At 41.9% G+C, this 18,585-nt stretch overlaps 1 protein-coding gene across 3 annotated transcripts in view; it reads left to right on the forward strand.

Moving 5' to 3' along the window:
* Positions 1–17,370, forward strand: part of PLEK (pleckstrin) — a 54,491-nt gene extending 37,121 nt beyond the window's left edge. For 2 of the 3 annotated variants that reach the window (XM_048937986.1, XM_048937987.1), the window contains 8 exons: positions 5,482–5,637; positions 9,012–9,193; positions 10,324–10,415; positions 11,205–11,389; positions 12,784–12,888; positions 13,974–14,057; positions 15,287–15,356; positions 16,035–17,370. In XM_048937986.1, coding sequence (XP_048793943.1) covers positions 5,488–5,637; positions 9,012–9,193; positions 10,324–10,415; positions 11,205–11,389; positions 12,784–12,888; positions 13,974–14,057; positions 15,287–15,356; positions 16,035–16,174 — 1,008 coding nt within the window. In that variant the 5' untranslated portion in view covers positions 5,482–5,487 and the 3' untranslated portion in view covers positions 16,175–17,370. Of the gene's footprint in view, positions 1–1,757; positions 1,891–5,481; positions 5,638–9,011; positions 9,194–10,323; positions 10,416–11,204; positions 11,390–12,783; positions 12,889–13,973; positions 14,058–15,286; positions 15,357–16,034 lie in introns of those variants that run through there. The other variant, XM_048937985.1, reaches the window with a different exon arrangement.
* The last annotated feature ends 1,215 nt before the right edge of the window (positions 17,371–18,585 follow it).

Below are 18,585 nucleotides of genomic sequence, written 5' to 3' on the forward strand. Positions count from 1 at the left end.
AATGGTAAATTCTGGAGTCATTGGCTTGGTGCCACTGTATCTGTAATTACATTTCATGCATCTCTAGGGGCTCTTCTCAGAGGTAAATGAGAAATTGAGCTTCCTTTCTTTAATGATGGTGTCAGCACCCTTTTCTATTCTCAGTAAGCCGTTTGTTAATATAAGGTCATATAGACAGTTCTTGTTCCAAGAACAGTCCCTGGACACTTTCTATCATAGTTTATCATGGAGGATGCTATTCCTGACTCAGCATAAACACTGATCCAGGAGCAGCTGGTAAGCAGGGCTGCCAAGGGGAAAATCTGTGCCTGCAGAGAGAAAGATGCTGACAGGTTCCTCTGTCTTTGTTCCTATAAGCACTTCCAGCTTTCTTTTTCTCAGCTGAGGAAGAGAAAGAAGTAGGAGCTGTGAGCCACTTCTTGGTCTTTCATGTTCATCCTCAGGCTCTATAGTTTTATGTCCTTGAGGCCTTCAGTTTAAAAAATAAATAAAAAAGGCTTCCAGGAATGCAACGAGAGATATTTGAGTTGTCATTGTTAATGACTTGTACTGTCAGTTATCCATTCAAGGAGGAAAAAAGTGCACCTTTCAAAAAGATGGAAACAGCAAAATGGAAGGAAATTATTCTCCTTCTTAAAGCAAAAGGAATCAGCACAGAAACACTACACAGGAGAATGCCCTGAAGTATGCCAAACATCACAGTGGGGATGGAGCAATCACACGAACAGCGGGTAGATAAAAATGGTTTGAGTGAGCTTAGAGCAGGTCATTTGGCTGTGGACCTTGTCTGGTAGGAACACTGCAGCAACTTCATAAAGAGCTAATGGGATTGCTGACTTGATCCTGGAGCTCAGAGGAGCATCCCAGACAGCAGAAGACCTCAATATTGTAATAATGATGGTGCTATTTGGAGGAAGCTCCAGGCCTTGTGCCTGTCAGGTCAAAAGACCTTTGCAAGTGGCTGAGGTTGAGTTAACCCTGGGTTCAGCCACAGCCTAAGTGGGCTTAGCTGTGAACATGATTTGGAATCTTGTTCAGGATAGAATTGCTCTTGGCAGTGCAGCAGCCTCTTCATTGCCTCCTGTGTAACACCATCCTTCCTCCTGTATGGGAAAGAGGGAGCGTGACTGCAATAATACCCAGTGTTGGAAAATGTTTTTATCTTATTTTTGAACAAACATTACCCAATGGGCTGTGTAACAAGTAAAAGATGCATGTAGGAAGTGATATTTTGACATCTAACCAGTTTGGGAAGTCGCAGTTATTAAAACCCAGATTTCTTGTATCAGCAGAGGGCGCAGCATCATTAAGCAAGCAAAGGCTTTCTGCTTACTGCCAAACCCTACCTGCTGGTGCCTCAGGAACAAGGCTTCAAAGGTAGGGTGAAGTGACAGAGCTAGTGAGTTAGAAACTTAGAGATCCTTTTGGTAAGCACAAAGCCATGTGACACACCACCCTCCTTTGTTTTGCCAGAGTTCATGTATCTGTGGAGCGCACTTTATTGGGATTAGGCATTAAAGTGCTTATTTAATTTCCCAGGACTCTGCCATCAAGGCTGGCAGTGCTTGATAGAGCTGAGCATTTTGTTGTGCTGTCGCCTGTTCTGTCAGAGGCAACCTATAAATACCTCATGCTTCTATGTTTCCCTATCTCTCACTCTGTAAGAGGAAATGGACTTTTTTCATGTGATTAGCAGGCAGAGGAACTTGTGAAAGTGACACAGCTGTACTGTTTAAAAAAAAAACAACAAAACCAACACCAAAAACCCCACCCCACAGAGTTTGTTACCAGAGCAGCTTAACTGCTGGCTCTGATAGACCTGAGGGCAGGACTGCCTGCAACATGGAGCGAGAGCCGATGCGCATAAGGGAGGGCTACTTGGTTAAGAAGGTAAGCAGGCAGCCTTGGACAGGGTGGAGGAGAGAGCTGACTGAGCAGGATGGGGAAGTGTAGGGAAATATGCTTTGCTTTCAGTTATTTAAAATTAAAAAGCTGTTTTTTTTTTTTTTTTTCTTCCTAAAAAGGAAGGTGAATAATGAAAACAATTCTGTGAGTAGTAAAACAGTGTGATTACAGCAGTGATCTATTGATTACAGAAGTACTGCTAGCAGTCGTATCTTGTTACAGTACTATGTGATGAGGCATTTCTGTGTTTATCCTACAGTACTTCTGGGTCAAATATATGTATAAATATATATATTTTACTAAGAAACACAAATGCCTTGGTTGGAAGCTTGGTAAAATAGGTAACAGCTCAAAATGACCAGAGCCTGTTCTACTGTGCTTTATCAGAGAGTAAAATACTAGAGAAGCACGTTGCTATCCCTAAGTAGGGAGAGCTTGTGGGACCATGGACAAGGATTAGGTTACAGCTTTTATTGAAATCCTTAGTGAGATCAGTCTGGTGTCCAGCAGTTTAAACCAAGTCAGTTCTAGAGCAAGGGAAGAGCTCTGCTGTGGGGTCTCTGCTCATCAAAACCAGAATTCAGCTCCTTAGAGCTGCTGGCTGGAGAGCTCTAATCTGCTGCCACTGTTGCATAGAGGCCACTCCTCAGTCTTATTTCCACTGGCACTGGAAGTAGGCGAGTTTATACAGTAATCTCAAAGTTGAACTGATGCTGTCATGAGGAAAGAGATGACCAAATTCACTCACGGCAGATTGCAGTTCTCTCTAGTTCTGGTGGCCCAATACTTAGAGCAGGTGGCTCACAATCTATATTTTTCCATGGCAAGGAAATGGCTAGAAACTTGGACGCAAGCACTGTGTCTGGCTGGGGCATGCCAGGGAAAAGATGTGTGCAGGCATCCGGTGTGAGTTCCTGCCATTCCTGTGGGTGCTGGGTCCCCAAGAAGTCTCTCTGTTTGGGTACTGCTAATGGAAAATTGCTGCTGCATGTGCTGTTTCAGTAGTAATAGAGAAGTGGAAATTGTGCCCCTTTTCTGTAAGGTGGTTCTGTCCTTGCTGAAGTGAGTTTGTGTTGATGGTGAAGAGCAGCAGTGTGCCAAATGGAGGCTGGAGGGCAAAAGGAGAAGATGCAGACCAGACTGGTAGCAGCTGTTTGATCTATCAGTAAGTCTGCAGTGGATTCTGTAAGCAAAGCTTCCAGCCAGGATGGGCAAGGTCCTAATCAATCTTACCTGCTACTGAAGTACTCTCCTCTTTTTTGTTATGCTTCTAAAGTGAAGCTATGGAACACACCTCCCAGACAAGTCACTCACACAGCCACAGTTGTCTTTGCCAAGGGTGAAGGCTGTTTTTCACTGGCTCTCTTCTTTTCTAATTTACATCATGGGAACATGCTTGAGGATCAGTGTTTTAGCTGGTACAGCATGACTTCTATTACATATGCATTCAGTGTTGGTTTTAGGTTGTCCTAAGCTGCTACGTGTATTTGTGGTGACTTTGTGTAATCTTCTGAGCAAGCATGGAAAGCGGCTCGTGTAGTGCTGCAGGAATTCATTATTTTTTTTAAGTTGTATAAAGGATTAATAAAGGATATTAATTATTAATAAAGGATAAATAAAAGGATTGTGTGGTGGCTCAAGTCTTGGCTCACCATCTTAATTGATTCCTTAGCAGAAGTTCAACCTATGGGTCACGTTCTCCAGAAATGGTAAATTCATGCAGCTTAAATGAGCAAAAAATCAAACTAGAGGAAACAGCATTCAATCCCTGTGTGCAATCCATATCCAAGACTGGCTCTTCTTTGTAACTGCCTGTTCAGCTGGGTTTCTAGACAGCCCCCGGCATAGTGATGTTTCCTTTGGAAGGAAGCATTTGCTTGTGGGGATCCTTCTGCCTCCAGTGAGGGCTGCAGAGGCTGGTAGCAGGTTCCATTCTTACTAACATCTCTGCTGACAGTTTCCCCTGTTCACCCTGTAGTTGAATGTAAGATCTGATTCGGAGTGTGAAAGGCATAGAAGGCAAAGTAGGAAGAAGGATGTGATGGAGAAAGGCTGTATTTGGGGAGTGGTGGGGTGGGGAAAAAAGGAAGATGTTTTTTCTGTCCCATTCACGTGTGTAGAAATGCAAATGCAGCTAGTGCAGTCCCTCTCTCATGTCTGAAGATGAAAACAAGGCACTTTGCACGGTGTGATGGTGTCTGCCTTGCTTCTATCTGCAGCTTTAAGAATGTTCGGTCACCATAGTGGGGGGGGGGGGGGATAAACTGGGGTCTCTCTTTGTGCTGGAAAGACTAAGGACAACTAATATTTTTGAAGAATTCTGGACCCATGTATGTCTGGTGCTCTTCAGTAATTCTTCAGAGAAGCTGTTGATATTCAGCATATCTAAATGTTCATTTGGATGAGCAGTCACTTCTGTGTCTGGGATTATGACTGCTTTTAAAGCTGTCTGCAGGCAGGCTGAGCTAGCTAGAGCACCAGGTTCTTAATTCTAGAGCTTAATCATGCTAACTGAGCACAGAGAAACAGATTGTTCCTCTTTGAGTCCCTGAGACTTTGGCCATTTATTTCACTATATGTAGGTTCTGGCCCTGGTTTTCTCTATATTTCACTTGTCTAAAAGCTGTGATTCAGAAACAGGAGGTAAAAACTTCAAGAGATGAAATGAAGCACCTTGAATTCTCACCACAGTGGTTAGGGATCTGCACCCTAAGAACCTTAAACTACTCATTGCTATTTGCTGAAGTCAAGAAATCCTCTGCAAACTTAGAATCATAGTATCACTTGAATTGGAAGGGACCACTAAAGTTCACCTAGTTGAACAGCCCTGCAATGAACAGAGACCTCTACAGATTGCCCAGGGCCTGGCTCAGCCTTGCCTTGAAAGTCTCTGGGGTTGGGGCATCAACCACACCTCTGGGCAACTTCTTCCACTGCCTTACCACTTTTAGTGTAAAAAAAGAAAAAGTCCCATCTAAATCTCCACTCTCCTAGTTTGAAATCATTTCCCTCTGCCCTACCACAACAGACCCTGCTAGAGTCTGTCTCCTTCTTTCTTACAGCCCCCCATCAGATACTGGAAGGCTGCTCTCAGGTCTTCTGGATCCTTCCCTTCTGCAGGCTGCACAAACCAGCTCTCAGCCTGTCCTCACAGGGAGGTGTTCCATCCCTGGGCTCATTTTTGCAGCCCTCCTCTGCACACTCTCCAACAGCTCCATGTCTCTCCTGTACTGAGCACTCCACGTCTGGATGCAGTGCTCCCGGTGAGGTCTCACAGTGCAGAGCAGAGGGGCAGGATCACCTCCCTCACCCTGCCGGCCGTCATCTTGAATCAAAGTGGCTGGGACAAGCTGAAAAGAAATGCCTACAGGGAAAATATTGGAAAAACTTACAGGTGGGGCCACTGGAAGAGGAAGTAAATGGTGGTCAGAAGAATAACAACAGTGTGTTTGAACTGCATAGTAAGATGGATGCAGTTATGGTTTAGTGTTCCCCTTGAGACATGATAATTAATTTAGAGTCAGATGTTCTGTGGAAGATCATGTCTTCACTGTTCACATTGACTTCTCGATGCAGGGTAGCATGTTTAATACCTGGAAGCCAATGTGGGTTGTGCTCTTAGAAGATGGAATTGAATTCTACAAGCGGAAGTCTGACAACAGCCCCAAAGGGATGATCCCACTAAAAGGAAGCACCATCAACAGCCCATGCCAAGACTTTGGCAAAAGAATGGTAAGTACTTCTTTTTCTAATAACTATGATTGACAGTATACTTAAACTGCTGAAGGCCCTGAAAGGGCACAAGGCTGGTAGTTAGATTCCTTATTCATATCCTGGTGATCACTCTCATTTGTCTTAGAAGGTCACAAGCAGGCTTGGACTTTTGTAGTGTTTGAAAGGTGTGACTGCTTGAGGAACAGCTCAGGATATTTCAAGAGAAGCAGCTCAGAAAGCAGTTGTTTGGATTTCTGACTCTGTCATAATGGATCTAAATTGTATTTTCACGGTACCAATAGCCACAAAATAAAACTGTGGTAAACTGTCTCATGAGCTCTGGAAAAACGTAGTTATTGCCAAAGAGCACTGACTAGTTTGCTTGGATGGGAGGGAGATAAGCGCTGTGATACAAATGCCCTAAAAAAGCTGTGATTCCAAACTGTTTTGTTACCATTCAGTAAGTACATGAGGTCAGGTAGTTCATACTCATATAATCTGTTTTATTTGCATGTTGTGTGGTTATATGTAGAGCTTTTACCTATGACTAAGAGCTACGTGTTTACTCAGAGTGAAAAACCAAAACTGATTTGGAGAAATTAGTTGAAATGATGCTATGCATTTGGGCTCTCTGTGGGCAAACATAGTAAGCAAGGTAAGGTCCAAATTCCCAAAGAGATGCATGTATCATGATATTGGTAAATTCAAAGTCTTGTTTGAAAGACTTTAGTAGAAAGCATTTAGTCCAGGAGGAGACTGTACTGTTGTATCTGGAAGGAGGATTTTATGATCGTGCATCCTTATCCGATGGTCATCATAGATACAGCAATACCTGAGCTGGCAAGGGAGAGCATTCAGTTGATTCAGAAACATTTGAGACCAAAGCCATCTACTCCTTCTTGCTGACAGCTTCTGCCCTACTCAGCCCCTGGCAAGACTGGGCAAGCCTTAGTGGTAACCCCTGCAACTTTGGATCTGACCTTCTGTTTCAGCGAGCATACGTGCAAGCCAGAGCTCTGCTTTACTGCACTTGACTTCACCTCTTTTGCAAACCCTGAACAATAAAGGTGAAGTGTAATTACATTCAGGGACTTGAGCATGGGGGAAGAAAATTAAATAATCAAATGAAGGAAGACAGTATATCTGTACACATCTGGTTCTAATTCTGTCAGTTTAAAACTGTGTCTCTGCACTATCTAATTAACAACCCTCTGTACAGCTTTCCTTACTCTATATATGGGAGGAGGATGCTGTTCTGGAGTATCAGATCCTACAGTATAGTACTAGACATTCATTTTTTCCTTATAAAGCATTTTTTTCTGGACAGGTTTTTTTGTGTTTGATGTCCTGATAAAATCACTGCTGTTCTGTAGGGGTTACATGTGCACTTCCAAAATAGGCAGAGGGGTAAAGTATTCAGTGTCAGATCAGGAAGACAAGGCACGTGCCTTTTCAGAAGTCAAATCTGATGCAGTTTGTTGAAGTCAGTGGAAGTGGTCCCAATGACTTCATTAGGTGTTGGAGCAGATCCTCTTTGTTAGGTCAGTGAGATCCCTCTGCAAGTCCATAGAGCAGCAGCCCTGAAGAAGTGCAAATTTGTGCTTCTCAAACAGTCAAAACTGCAGCATACTCATTCCTACAAGCAGTGGTGTTACTGGGATTGTTCTTACTAGTAGTTACTGCCCAACATGATTAAATTACTGCATACATTCCTTGAAAATACAGGAACTTTATTTTTTGATATTTTACATCTTTATTATGCAGCTGAATTCAAAGCCTCTGTATTGCATTGTGCATTCTAGTTAATTGCATGCTAAAACATACAGTTGTGCTGCTTAGGGGAATAATTCTGGTTTATAGTGGCTTGAATGCATTTATAGCACTAAAAATGGAAGTATAGTTTTAGGTCAAGATTTCTGTAGGGTAAGAAGTGGGATAATTCTAATTAGGTCTGTTTTAAGTCTAGTATTATTTGAATTCACACTGGGGCAGGGAATATTAAGCTGTGAGCAGACTTCCATGTTCATCTGGTCAGATTTCAGCTGTTTGAGTCAGGTAGGCCTCAATGCAGTGATACAGTCTGAAACCTCAAGGGTGCATGTTACAGCACACAGTTTGGTAAATCAGTTGCAAAAAAGCAGATGCTGAGGGGAAAGGAAATAATCTTGGATTTCTTAAACAGATAAAGCTTGTTCCCAAGAGGCTGTGACTGCATATTTAATGATTTTAATTACAAAATGTACTCACCATTGTTTACTGGTCTTGATGTGAATCTTTATCATTGCTCAACGTGATGTTAATTCTGCTGTATTCCTTCTTCCTCTCTCTTCCTCTGGATGGCATTATCATGTATGGCTCCTTATAGTGGGATTCATTTATCTAAAATGTTGGTGTTTAGTTCAAGCTAATGCTCTAATTTTCTCAAAAGCACAAATAGATACACATCTCCAGAAAGGAGTTTGTTCACTTCTAGGATTGGAGACAGCTGATGATTCACTCTTGATTTCATTGCTATAGATCCACTGTTCTGTGCCCTCTGATGATAGTCTCTACTTGTCCCTATGGACCCATGCTGTTTGCTCCATTATTAGCTTGACATTTCCAGTTTGATGCCTACTGAGCCTTTTTATTCTTGTACAGCTATGGAAAACATAGCAGTTCCTCTTACGGGGAGTTGTATTTTAGAGGAAATGGAAGCCCTCTTGTCTGAGTAATTTGACCTAGATTTTCCATCCAAAAGGTCACTGGATGAAACAAAGATCAAACAGTCTGAATTTAGAGGGTTTTTTTTTCCAAGTTGGTGGGTTTTTTTGTTTTTTGTTTTTTTTTTTTTTTCTCTGCCTAGTCCTGCCTTTAAAAGATCTGTTCTCATTTTGTGGGAGTACAAGTTTTCCATTGGGGTCAATGTATATTAGATCATGATGTGTATCTCAGAGTTGGATTTATCATTTCCCTGCCAAATCCTTAGAAGTGTCCTAGACTGCAAACAAGTGCAGCTACTCTCTGTGACAGTTTTCTTCTCTCTAAGCATATGGTGTGGTTTGTTTTTTCGTTACTGCCTCTCCTCCAGACTGACCACATCTCTAAATAGTGAGACAGGTTTACACCCATGTGATTTTGCAGGGGATGGGTACTTCTGTCTTTCAGCTATGTTGGACTTGCCAGCAAATGTTAAAATCATCAGCTATATGGGTGCCACTCATTTTTGCTGATGTTAGCTCTAGCTGGAAAGTAACAGAAGTCCGTTATCTGTACTGCCTGTCCATGCTTTTCTTTAGAATTATTTGACTGTGGCTCTAAGGCACTCTCCAAAGCCCCTTAGATAGACTGTATGCCATGGTGGCACCAGCTACACTAAAGTAACTTGAAAAAAACATTATTTATCCTTCCAGTTTGTCTTCAAACTCACTGCAGCCAAGCAACAAGACCACTTTTTTCAAGCCTCCTACCTGGAAGAGAGAGATGCTTGGGTACGGGATGTCAAAAAGGCAATTCAATGCATAGATGGAGGTCAAAGATTTGCCAGAAAATCCACAAGAAAATCCATCAGACTTCCTGAAACAATCAACTTGAGGTATGTTCTTATAGCTCTGCTAGTCTGTTTACTTCCCTCTGCAGGCAGTGGCAGAGATGTAACCTCAGCATGGAAGAGCTATTAGCATGTCTGTCCATGCTACCAATCCAGTTTCCCTTGGAGTCCTTTCTGCATCACTGACAGTTTCAGCATGGCAAAAAATAACTTGTGGTGAGAACTGGGAAGACTTTTTTTTTTTTAAAGCATCATCTTTTATAAAAACAAGCTAATTTGTCAAAGGATTTTGCTTATGAGCAGGCTTCTGTGTACACTGCAGCACTACATGTGATTCTTTTAGGAGAAGCATTTTCACAGAGGACAGAATTTACTGTAAAAATGTTTTTATATTTGTCTTATCTCTGGACAAATACTACTGTTAGCAGTGGTTTTTGCATGATGAAGACAGTGCCTGCCAGAGTACTTGGAGTTGGCAAAGGGAGAAGGAAATATAAAGGGCACACTCAAGATGCCATCTGTTTGTCAGTACAGGTCAGTGTGATATTTGTCTCTGAGCAGCAAATACAAAGAATACAAGTGAGCCTGTGGTCCTTCTTACAGGACAGTGAAACAATAAGGGGCAAAGATCCAACTAAATGTCTTCGCTGGATTCATCAGGGGATCACCCTGGTTGAATAAAAAGCCAAAGAATTTAGCCTGTGACACTCAGTGTTTGCCCTTCTCATTTCAGAACCTCAGGGAATTAGTTTTGAGCAAGTGAAAAGCAGATGGGAAGGAGGAAGTCAGATCAGGAGGCACTGAGGTTACTTGGGCCCTCTGAGAGCACATGTGCTTAAGGGATGTCCCAGTCACAGGCTTTCTGCTCAAATAGCCTCCACAGTAGGGATTCCTCTGTTCACACTACAGTCATCACAAGCTGGGACAGTCTCAAAATGGGGCCAATTAATGACGAGCCCTTTCTGCACCGTTCCTGTATTTCTGATGGCAATGGTGAAGCTTCCATGTTTTGCACAGAAAGCTTTTCAGGAGAAGAACACTGAGCCATGCTGTAGCACTGCAGAGAGCACTATGCTAGCAAAATATGAAGATCCTGTGAAAGACTGTTTCTATAACAGCTGGATAAAACTTTTTACATGCTAACAGTTTTTGTTGTTTGTTTGTTTTACACACAGTGCTTTGTACCTCTCAATGAAAGATCCTGAAAAGGGAATAAAGGAATTGAAGCTGGAAAAAGATAAAAAAGTGTTCAATCACTGCTTTACAGGTAAGGAGATCTTGTCCTGTCGTTTTTTTGGTTTTTTTTTTCCCCTTCGTTCAATAAAAAGAGCACAGGGCTAAGAGTCTAAAGATGGACTAAAACAGCTCTAAGCCATTTAAAGTACAGTTTGTGAAGAAAGTTTGAGAGGAAAGCCTGGCAGAGGTCATGTTGACCATTGTGGGACATGCTCAAAGGATGAAGCTTGGGAGGGTTCAGATACAGTCATAGTGGAGGAGAGAAAATCGAATGAGTGCCAGCAAGATTGAAATAGATCTTTCTAGAAAGTTGTGTGAAACAATTCCAGAAGAACTGTTTCTCACTGAATTTTTCTACATCAAACTGTGTCATGTTTTAATTCCTGTCCTGCTCCAAGTCAAATCTGTGGGTGCTAAGCTTGAATGTCAGCCTCTTTCTACAACACTGCATCAGTAACATTGCAGCTTGAAAGACTGTCTCCTCCAGGCTTGGATTTTCCAGTCCCTCCTGCTGAAGCTTCCCAGCTCAGCCCTGCATCTTTTCCAAGCTCTTTTCTCCTGGAAATACAGTGTTCAGGAGTTGTATTGGCCCAGGACATCAGTTGGATTAGCTGTACCTCACTGAATGACACAGGCACATTTGCAGATTAATTCTCTGCATTGTCACTGAGAACATCTTTCAGGAGATTTGTGTTTAGATAGATTTGTTGCCTGTTGTGGTGTTTATTTCTTGTTGTTGTTATTGTTTTTTATATAAGGTTTCTGTGTGTTTGTCTTGGTCTGTGGCTGATATTCATATTGTTAATTCCTTTGTAACCAGGCACTGCTGTGATTGACTGGCTGGTGTCTAGCAACTCCATCCGAAATCGCAAAGAAGGCCTCATGCTTGCCTCCTCTCTCTTGAATGAAGGCTACCTACAGCCTGCAGGAGATACATCCAAGGCTGCAGCTGAGGGACTGTCAGATACCCCTTTCCTGGATCTTAGTGATGCCTATTACTACTTTGTGAGTGCTGTACTGGTTTTCCTTTGTTTCTGGTTTGCAGATACTCTTCTCAGGCTTGAGCCTTGTTTTTTAAGTCCTGGTGGAAAGGTTGTCAGAAATTGAGAATTCCATGTTAAATATCTTTCTCTGTGTGATGCTCAGAATAAACTGACTCAACATTTGTAAGGTCAGTTCTTCTGTCACTCTGTGTGAGCTGAGTACAGAGATCAAACTGGGCTCTTCTTCGTTTAGACTTTGTTCCCATTAATTTCAGCAGTAACCAAGACTTGGCCACCAGCTCCCCGATGATGATTCAGTGGAAGGGAAGGGAGTAATTCATCATCATGAGGCTTCTTAGAGCAGCTCAAGCTGGAAACACATTTTTGTGCTCAGAGCCATCAGATGTGACTCAGTTCACATGCACGCAAGCAGAGCTTGCCTATGAGCCAAGAAGCAGAAGTTTTCAATATCTACCTTGTAACCCCTGTCCTGGGTAGTTTACCCAATCTTTTCAGTTTATTTCTCCAAATCAGTCCACAGAATATGAAGAACTTGCAATACTGCAATCACAGCCAAATACTGCTTTTAAAAATGCTTGCCTTATGAACTTACGCTTGCAAAAAGTATTCTTACTGTCGTGTAAAATTGCTTCAGTTTTACAGTTCTGTTTATACTTACTGCATAGAATCACCCTACTTCACTGAAAGGAATTTCCCATTGCTTGCTTTGTTTTCCTAGAGTATCTCCATGGTACCTGGGCAGAAACAGAAGCACTGGCAGTGCTGGTGAAGGAACCATGTAGCCATTATGGTTCCTGGCTACCCATGGCACTTCTGATAGCCATTGTTCACTCTGCTTGCTTTCAACTTGCTTTTAGTTTGTTTCAGTGGTCTGACGGAGGAAACTCCAGGTCAGCACCTGGTTTGTTTTCACGTGAATTGGAAGTACAAAAGCTTACTATATGCAGTACAAATGGTTACCTTCATTTATACCATTTGAACTACATAGTTTCACTAAGCAGCATCACAAATTATCTGAGATGATAGACAGCCTGGATGGAAACAAATTTTAGATGCTGTGCTCGATGTAGGAAGAGGAGAGATACATTGGGTTGGGAATGGGCAGCCCAAAATGTATTGGCTGTGCCAGCTTTGCTTCATGTAAACTGTGATGTGTGGAGGTGCTCCAGCTCTCTTCAGAAGCCCAAAGACCTGTTTTCATAGTCCTCAATCTGAAATGCTTCCAGTGTGACATGGAGAGGTCCTCAATTTTACTGGAGTGTTTTTCAGTAAAAGAGTTGGTTTTTTTAGGTATCAGAAACAGAGTGGAAAGAAGGCAAAGAAGCCACACTCATACATCATGTATAAACATGTACCATTTGTGTAACTACTTCATGTTCTCTTGTGATCATGCAGCCTGACAGTGGATTTTTCTGTGAGGGGAATTCTAGTGATGATGATGTGGTCCTGAAAGAAGAATTCAGAGGCATGATAGTCAAACAAGGATGTTTGCTAAAACAGGTTGGTACCATGCACCTTCTACCCTTTCTAGCCTAGGACACAGGATTACTCTTTTCCTCTTAAAAGCTTTAAAGAAAAGTAAAATAAACCTTGTATTTCTCTTGTTCAACCAAGTTACTCAAAAGCAACAGAAGAAATTAGGTATGAGTCTTTCTGCTAACGCTTACCCTGTCACATTCACCTCAGCCTGGTTAGTAGGAACTATTGCAAGCAGCAATAGTTAGTTGAGAAACTAATATTTTGAAATGCCGAGAGGAAATGATTCATGATGTTCTTTACCAATTAATCTGCATTTGGTCACCCTCAGTGAACTGTGGCTCACTGTAGGCACCACTGCTTCTGCTGATTATGTCTGTTTTCAAGAGTGGAGTGATGGATGGGGGAAAATGTAGTCCTGCTGTGTAATGGCGTTACTGCAGTTACATTGTGAGTGCTGTAAAATGAGTCAGTGTTTCAGCTTCCTGAAATGCTTCCAGATCTGATGCCCTGGGATGTCACCCAGTCTGTCTTCCCTGCAGCTTTTCTGGTGACTCATCGTGTTCAGGCTGGGAAGGTCAGGAAGGGAAATTTCCCATCTTCCAGGAAGAACAAAGGGCAGAACCAGATGAGCTGGATGTAGTCCATGCATGCCTAGGGTCCTTGTGACCAGCAGGAGTCCATGAGGTGACCAACTGGGCCAAACTGAGCTTTAGGATGAGATCTCCCAGAGCCTGAATGCACTTAAACAATACTGATTGATTGGAGGTGATGGACTAAAGGCTGGGGCAACTTTTATTAATATTTGGATGCCTGCACTGTTTGGAGCTAAATCTACATGCTGATATTATGCTCTGAGGGCAGCCCCTAGAAGTCGAGTGCAGTGCCTGGAGCCCTAGGAGGGCTGAGTGTCTCAGAATGGCATTGCTGTGAATTGGCATGAAAGCTTCCTTAGCCATCCAGCCAGGGATGCTGTGGGGAAATGTTAGGATCTGAGCCTGGCTGCTAATAGCAATAATTATATATTTGTGCAATTATAACTGCATCGTTGGCCATAAGCATTTGCAGGGAGGGCAGTTTATGACATTTGTGTTTTTGAATTTTTCTAGGGGCATCGAAGGAAAAACTGGAAAGTGAGAAAGTTTGTTTTAAGAGAGGACCCTGCATATCTTCACTACTATGATCCTGCTGGAGTAAGACACGTTTGGTCAACTTTGAATTATTTTTCTGTTTGGCAGTTTTGCTTTTGGGTTGTATTTTTGTTGTTGTTGCTGAAGTTTGGTTAGTTTTTTGTTTGTTTGATTTTCAGGCTGCCCTCCTCTAGAAATATGACTGAAGTATTTGCTTAGGAATGTGTGATTAAAAAAAGCCAGGCAGGGCAATGGGGCAATTTATGTTCACGCTTCCTGGTCACTCTGGAAGAGTAAGAGGGAATGATGGTTTTGGGGGCTGGCATGTCAGGGTGGCAAGTGACATCCAGACCTGGGAGCAGTCAGCACTGAACTGTGCTCTCACCTTATCTCTGTGGTCAATTGGAAGTGAACAAGTTGAAAAGAGCAAATTAAGGCAATACAGTCACTTTGCAGTTCATAATTTTCCATGTCAGACTGAGACATGGCACTTTATTTCACATGTAATTGTAATAGGCCAAATACTGTTCTGAGAAAGGAAGGAGCATCACTGCAGAAAAAACCTACCTCAAGAGCAGGCGTCCATATGGGTTCAGCCCATTATGTGTGTTTGTCAGACAGCTGCAGGAGCAGTGCTGTTGTTGTGGGTTGCAGGTTCTGTGCCTGTCCTGCTTGGCAGAAGCAGCCTAGACACAATGGGGACTCAACACTGAAGAGTTTGACCTCCATTTCTGGTGTGTTTTCCCCACTCCTGGCTTTTCCTCCCAAAATACTGAAGTGTCAGCTCACAGGAAATGCATGTTTCAGGCTTATGCTAATAGAAGTGCTTCTCCATGCATTCTTTGGCTATCACAGTCTAGAGGCATGAAAGAAGGAAAAATAGTCGAAGTTATAACAGCTCCTGCTATTTTTTGGGTTTTTTTTTTTCCTCTAATTAAGCAAACAAAAACTTTCTAAGATCTGCTCTTCTTTCTAATTAACCTTCTTTTCACCATGAAAAGGAAAGCCTGTAGTTGGCACAAGGTGGTTTATATTCCTTCCATGCCATTATTCAGGACATGCAAAATACTCTGCAGATCCTGAATTCCAAATTCCAAAAGGCTTCTTATTTATTTACAGATTTGTGAACACCCTTACCCTCCATATTACACTGGCTGAGGATCCCTGGTTTTCTAAGGTGACACGCTTAGTCACCAGATGTTTTTGTTTCCACTGTGGAGTTGTAGTCAGTTACGGAGATGTGAACAGTTTCAGGAGTGTTGTATTTTATGCTGACTTTGTATCTGTCTCAGGGAGAAGATCCACTAGGAGCAATCCACTTGAGGGGCTGCGTGGTGACTGCAGTGGAAGATATGCCAGACTGTAAGGAACCATAGTGGAAGAGCTGTTATAGGGTTTTTGGTGCATTCTTTCAATCTGCTAAAAAATCACAAGTGATTTTTTTATTTTTTTTTTTTTACTAAAAACAATTTGCATCAATTCAGTAATTGTTCTAATTACTAATAATTCTAATTACTTGGTTATCTTTATCACAGTACCTTCCTCTAATAACTGAAGGTAGCAACAGGGTATCTTGTGCTTTGTCAGCTGTTTAGACTAGTCAAATGATGACCTGGCATCCCTATGTTAAGATAACTGGCCACAGAAATAAGCTGAGTTCTCTTTTAGTTTGTTTTTTGGATGGTAACTTTAAGTTACAAATGGCAGTGCCAATGAATTTGCTGCTCTACACATTCTTCTCCTTCCCAAAACTAGAAGCTGTGGGAAGAGCAATGGTTAGCATTGCTGCAGGAGCAAGAAACATTCACTCTATGCATTCTCTTCTCCATTGAAGCAGTGGTGAAATGTGCAGAATTCATATTTTTTTACTCCAAAACAATGACAGATTTCATGGGCCTAATTTTGCAAAGTGCTTACAAAGGTATGGCCAGGCACAGCTATAGAAAGGAGGCAAATCCCTTCACAGAATGTAAAGGAAGAAACATTTTAAATGCAAGACTTTGATCACTCATAGCTGACTTCCTTATTTCTTTCCTGTAGCCAAGAAGCATGACGTTGAAAACAACCTGTTTGAAATAATCACAGCAAGTGAAGTCCACTATTACTTGCAAGCAGCTTCATCTGCAGAGCGTACAGAGTGGATCAAAGCAATTCAGACAGTTGCTAGGACTGGGAAATGAAGATGATCCACCAGCAAGAAGGACAACTGAAACTGATTGCTCAAAACAAAACAGGAATTTCAGCTTTTCACTGAGATAAAGTCATGTCAACCAGAAAAGCCTCCTAAGGCTTGTGGGTTGGGAGGGGGGAATAAGTTTCAGTTCTGTAGTGGGCACAACCACAACCCAAGTGGAAAGTATCTTACTAAATTATAGCATAGAATGTTACGTTAGTGTGTGCTTCTTGTAGTACTCAGTATGCCTTGGGAAGGTTGTACCTTATGCCTTTCCCTGCTGCCACTGCTGATAGCGAGGATTTCACCATTAAGAGCAGACAGGATCTTGTTGCTGTCTGTACACAAGGAAAAGCCAGTATGACTCAGCCTTTACTGTTTGAGTATCTTCTAATAACTCAAGGGATTCCCAAGACAAACGTTACCCTTTCTTCTTTACTAGCCCATCTTTCTACTGCCATGTTCAGCTATCCAAGTAATGCAATAGAGCTAAGAGCTAATGTGATCCACACCTTTATAATCCTTCAGTGTCAAGGAAAGGAAGAGTACAGACAACTGTGGTAGCACTGTGCAGAAAGCATAGTGTACAAATGTACAAATCAATGACAGCTGTATGAGTATCCATGCAGGAAAATTCTTTGCCTGTGATTCTTCCGAAGCAATCTCAGTTTTTCTGTACCAACTTCATTTTGACCTTCACTATATTTCTTCAAAGGAATCTGCTCCAGGATCATTGTTTTGCTTCATTTAGATGCCAGTGCAGCTGCTGGAGTGTTGTGCACTGCTGATTTGACCTGTATTTGAATTAAGAATCTTTCAGGAAGAGGAAAAGGATCCATATGTTGGTACTTGAATTCCCAGCTGAGGTGTTGTTGATTAGGGTCTGTCTTAACCTACAGAAATGTACTCAATGCTTGGCTCTGTGCTTTAAGTCATATTAGAGGAGCCTTATTAGTTCTGCAATAAGTGTTGTTTGATGATGTCAAGTTGCCTGATCAATCTTTGTTTTTTTGTCATACTTATGCCTCCAACCTTCAAGTCTTCAAACTTTAACTGGAGGTCATCATGTGACATTCTGCACGTAGCCTTTTCTTAAAAAAAGAACTTAAAAAGAAACTTAAAAAGATAAATTAGATTTCTTATCCTTAAGAACTCTTATTCAGGTTTCTTGAAACTAAGAAATAAATATGGTTCTAAAGCTTATCTTTAGTTCTGTTTTCATTATATGTGTATTTACCCTGTTCACACATATGCCATGCAAACAGAGCCAGGAGAAGCTGCTACTTCAGCTTAGGGTAATGAGATTGATGTTCAGGAAGAAACTTCTTTGGGTTTATGGAAGCTGTATTATCACAAAAGCTGTTGTTGTTTTGGTAAAGCAGTAGCACAAGCAGCTTCTGCAGTAACTGGACTGTGCCTTGGTCTGTTGGACCAGCTTGGTGATGATAATCTCCCAGGGCATGGTGGGAGATTTAACATGAAAACAAAACTTTGGTGATCCACTGCATGCATTTGGGTTGATATGGTTATCTGCACAATGGAAAGCTATAAATACAGTAACAGATTGCTGATAAGTTTGTTGCTTTTCTTTTTTTCCCCCATTTGGAGGGGAAAGGGTATGAATGTATCATCATCTCGTTCACACATAGCAAAAACAGTTAATAGAAAGCAAGTCTGAAGAGATCTAATCTAACGTACCTGAAGGTTGATGGCCTAAGTATGGCATGTTGCTTTCTAACATTATACCAATACTGTGCCTTTCACTCTTGCCTCAAGAACTCTCTGCAGTTATGTTCATGTTATGGAGTTGTGGTTTGATATCAAACACCTGCAGAAGAACAGGTACCACTTTTTGCTGGGACCCTCTTGTGTTGGTGAATCTCTGCAGGCAGAAGCCGGTGTAGTCTGATGAGATCTGGACCTCAGAAGACTGTACCAGCTCAAAAGGAAAATATCTTGGGCCTTATGCTAAGCTCAGAGCTCAACCATGCTTTCTACTCTGTTTTTATCTCACAGGCATCTCCATTTGTTTATTGATCTCTGGTGTTTTTTCTTTTTTTAACCCCCAAAGTGCTTGGTTTTTCAGAAATTGCAGGCTTTGGCATATTTGTGACCTCAACAGTAGAGAACAGTGAATATTGGCAGTCAGCAGAGTCTCCATTATCCTAAAGGAAACATGGATTTGCTCAAGAAGCTTCTTGTACCCTTGAATCTGGGTGATTTTCTACTGTGTGCGGTAGAGCACTCCTGGTGTCTTTCACTTCCTTGAATTACTTCTGGTAAAGGATCAGATCTCGTTCTTTAATAAGCTGAGTTTCTTCTCAGAAATAACAGAAAATGCAGCTGTGCTGAGGCAGCAGGCTGGCAGAGACAGTGTTGTCACATCCATTTAGGACATAGAGAAAATCAGTTTCTAGC

The sequence above is a fragment of the Lagopus muta genome, chromosome 2 (genome assembly GCF_023343835.1).
Source record: "Lagopus muta isolate bLagMut1 chromosome 2, bLagMut1 primary, whole genome shotgun sequence".
Lineage (NCBI taxonomy): Eukaryota > Metazoa > Chordata > Aves > Galliformes > Phasianidae > Lagopus > Lagopus muta.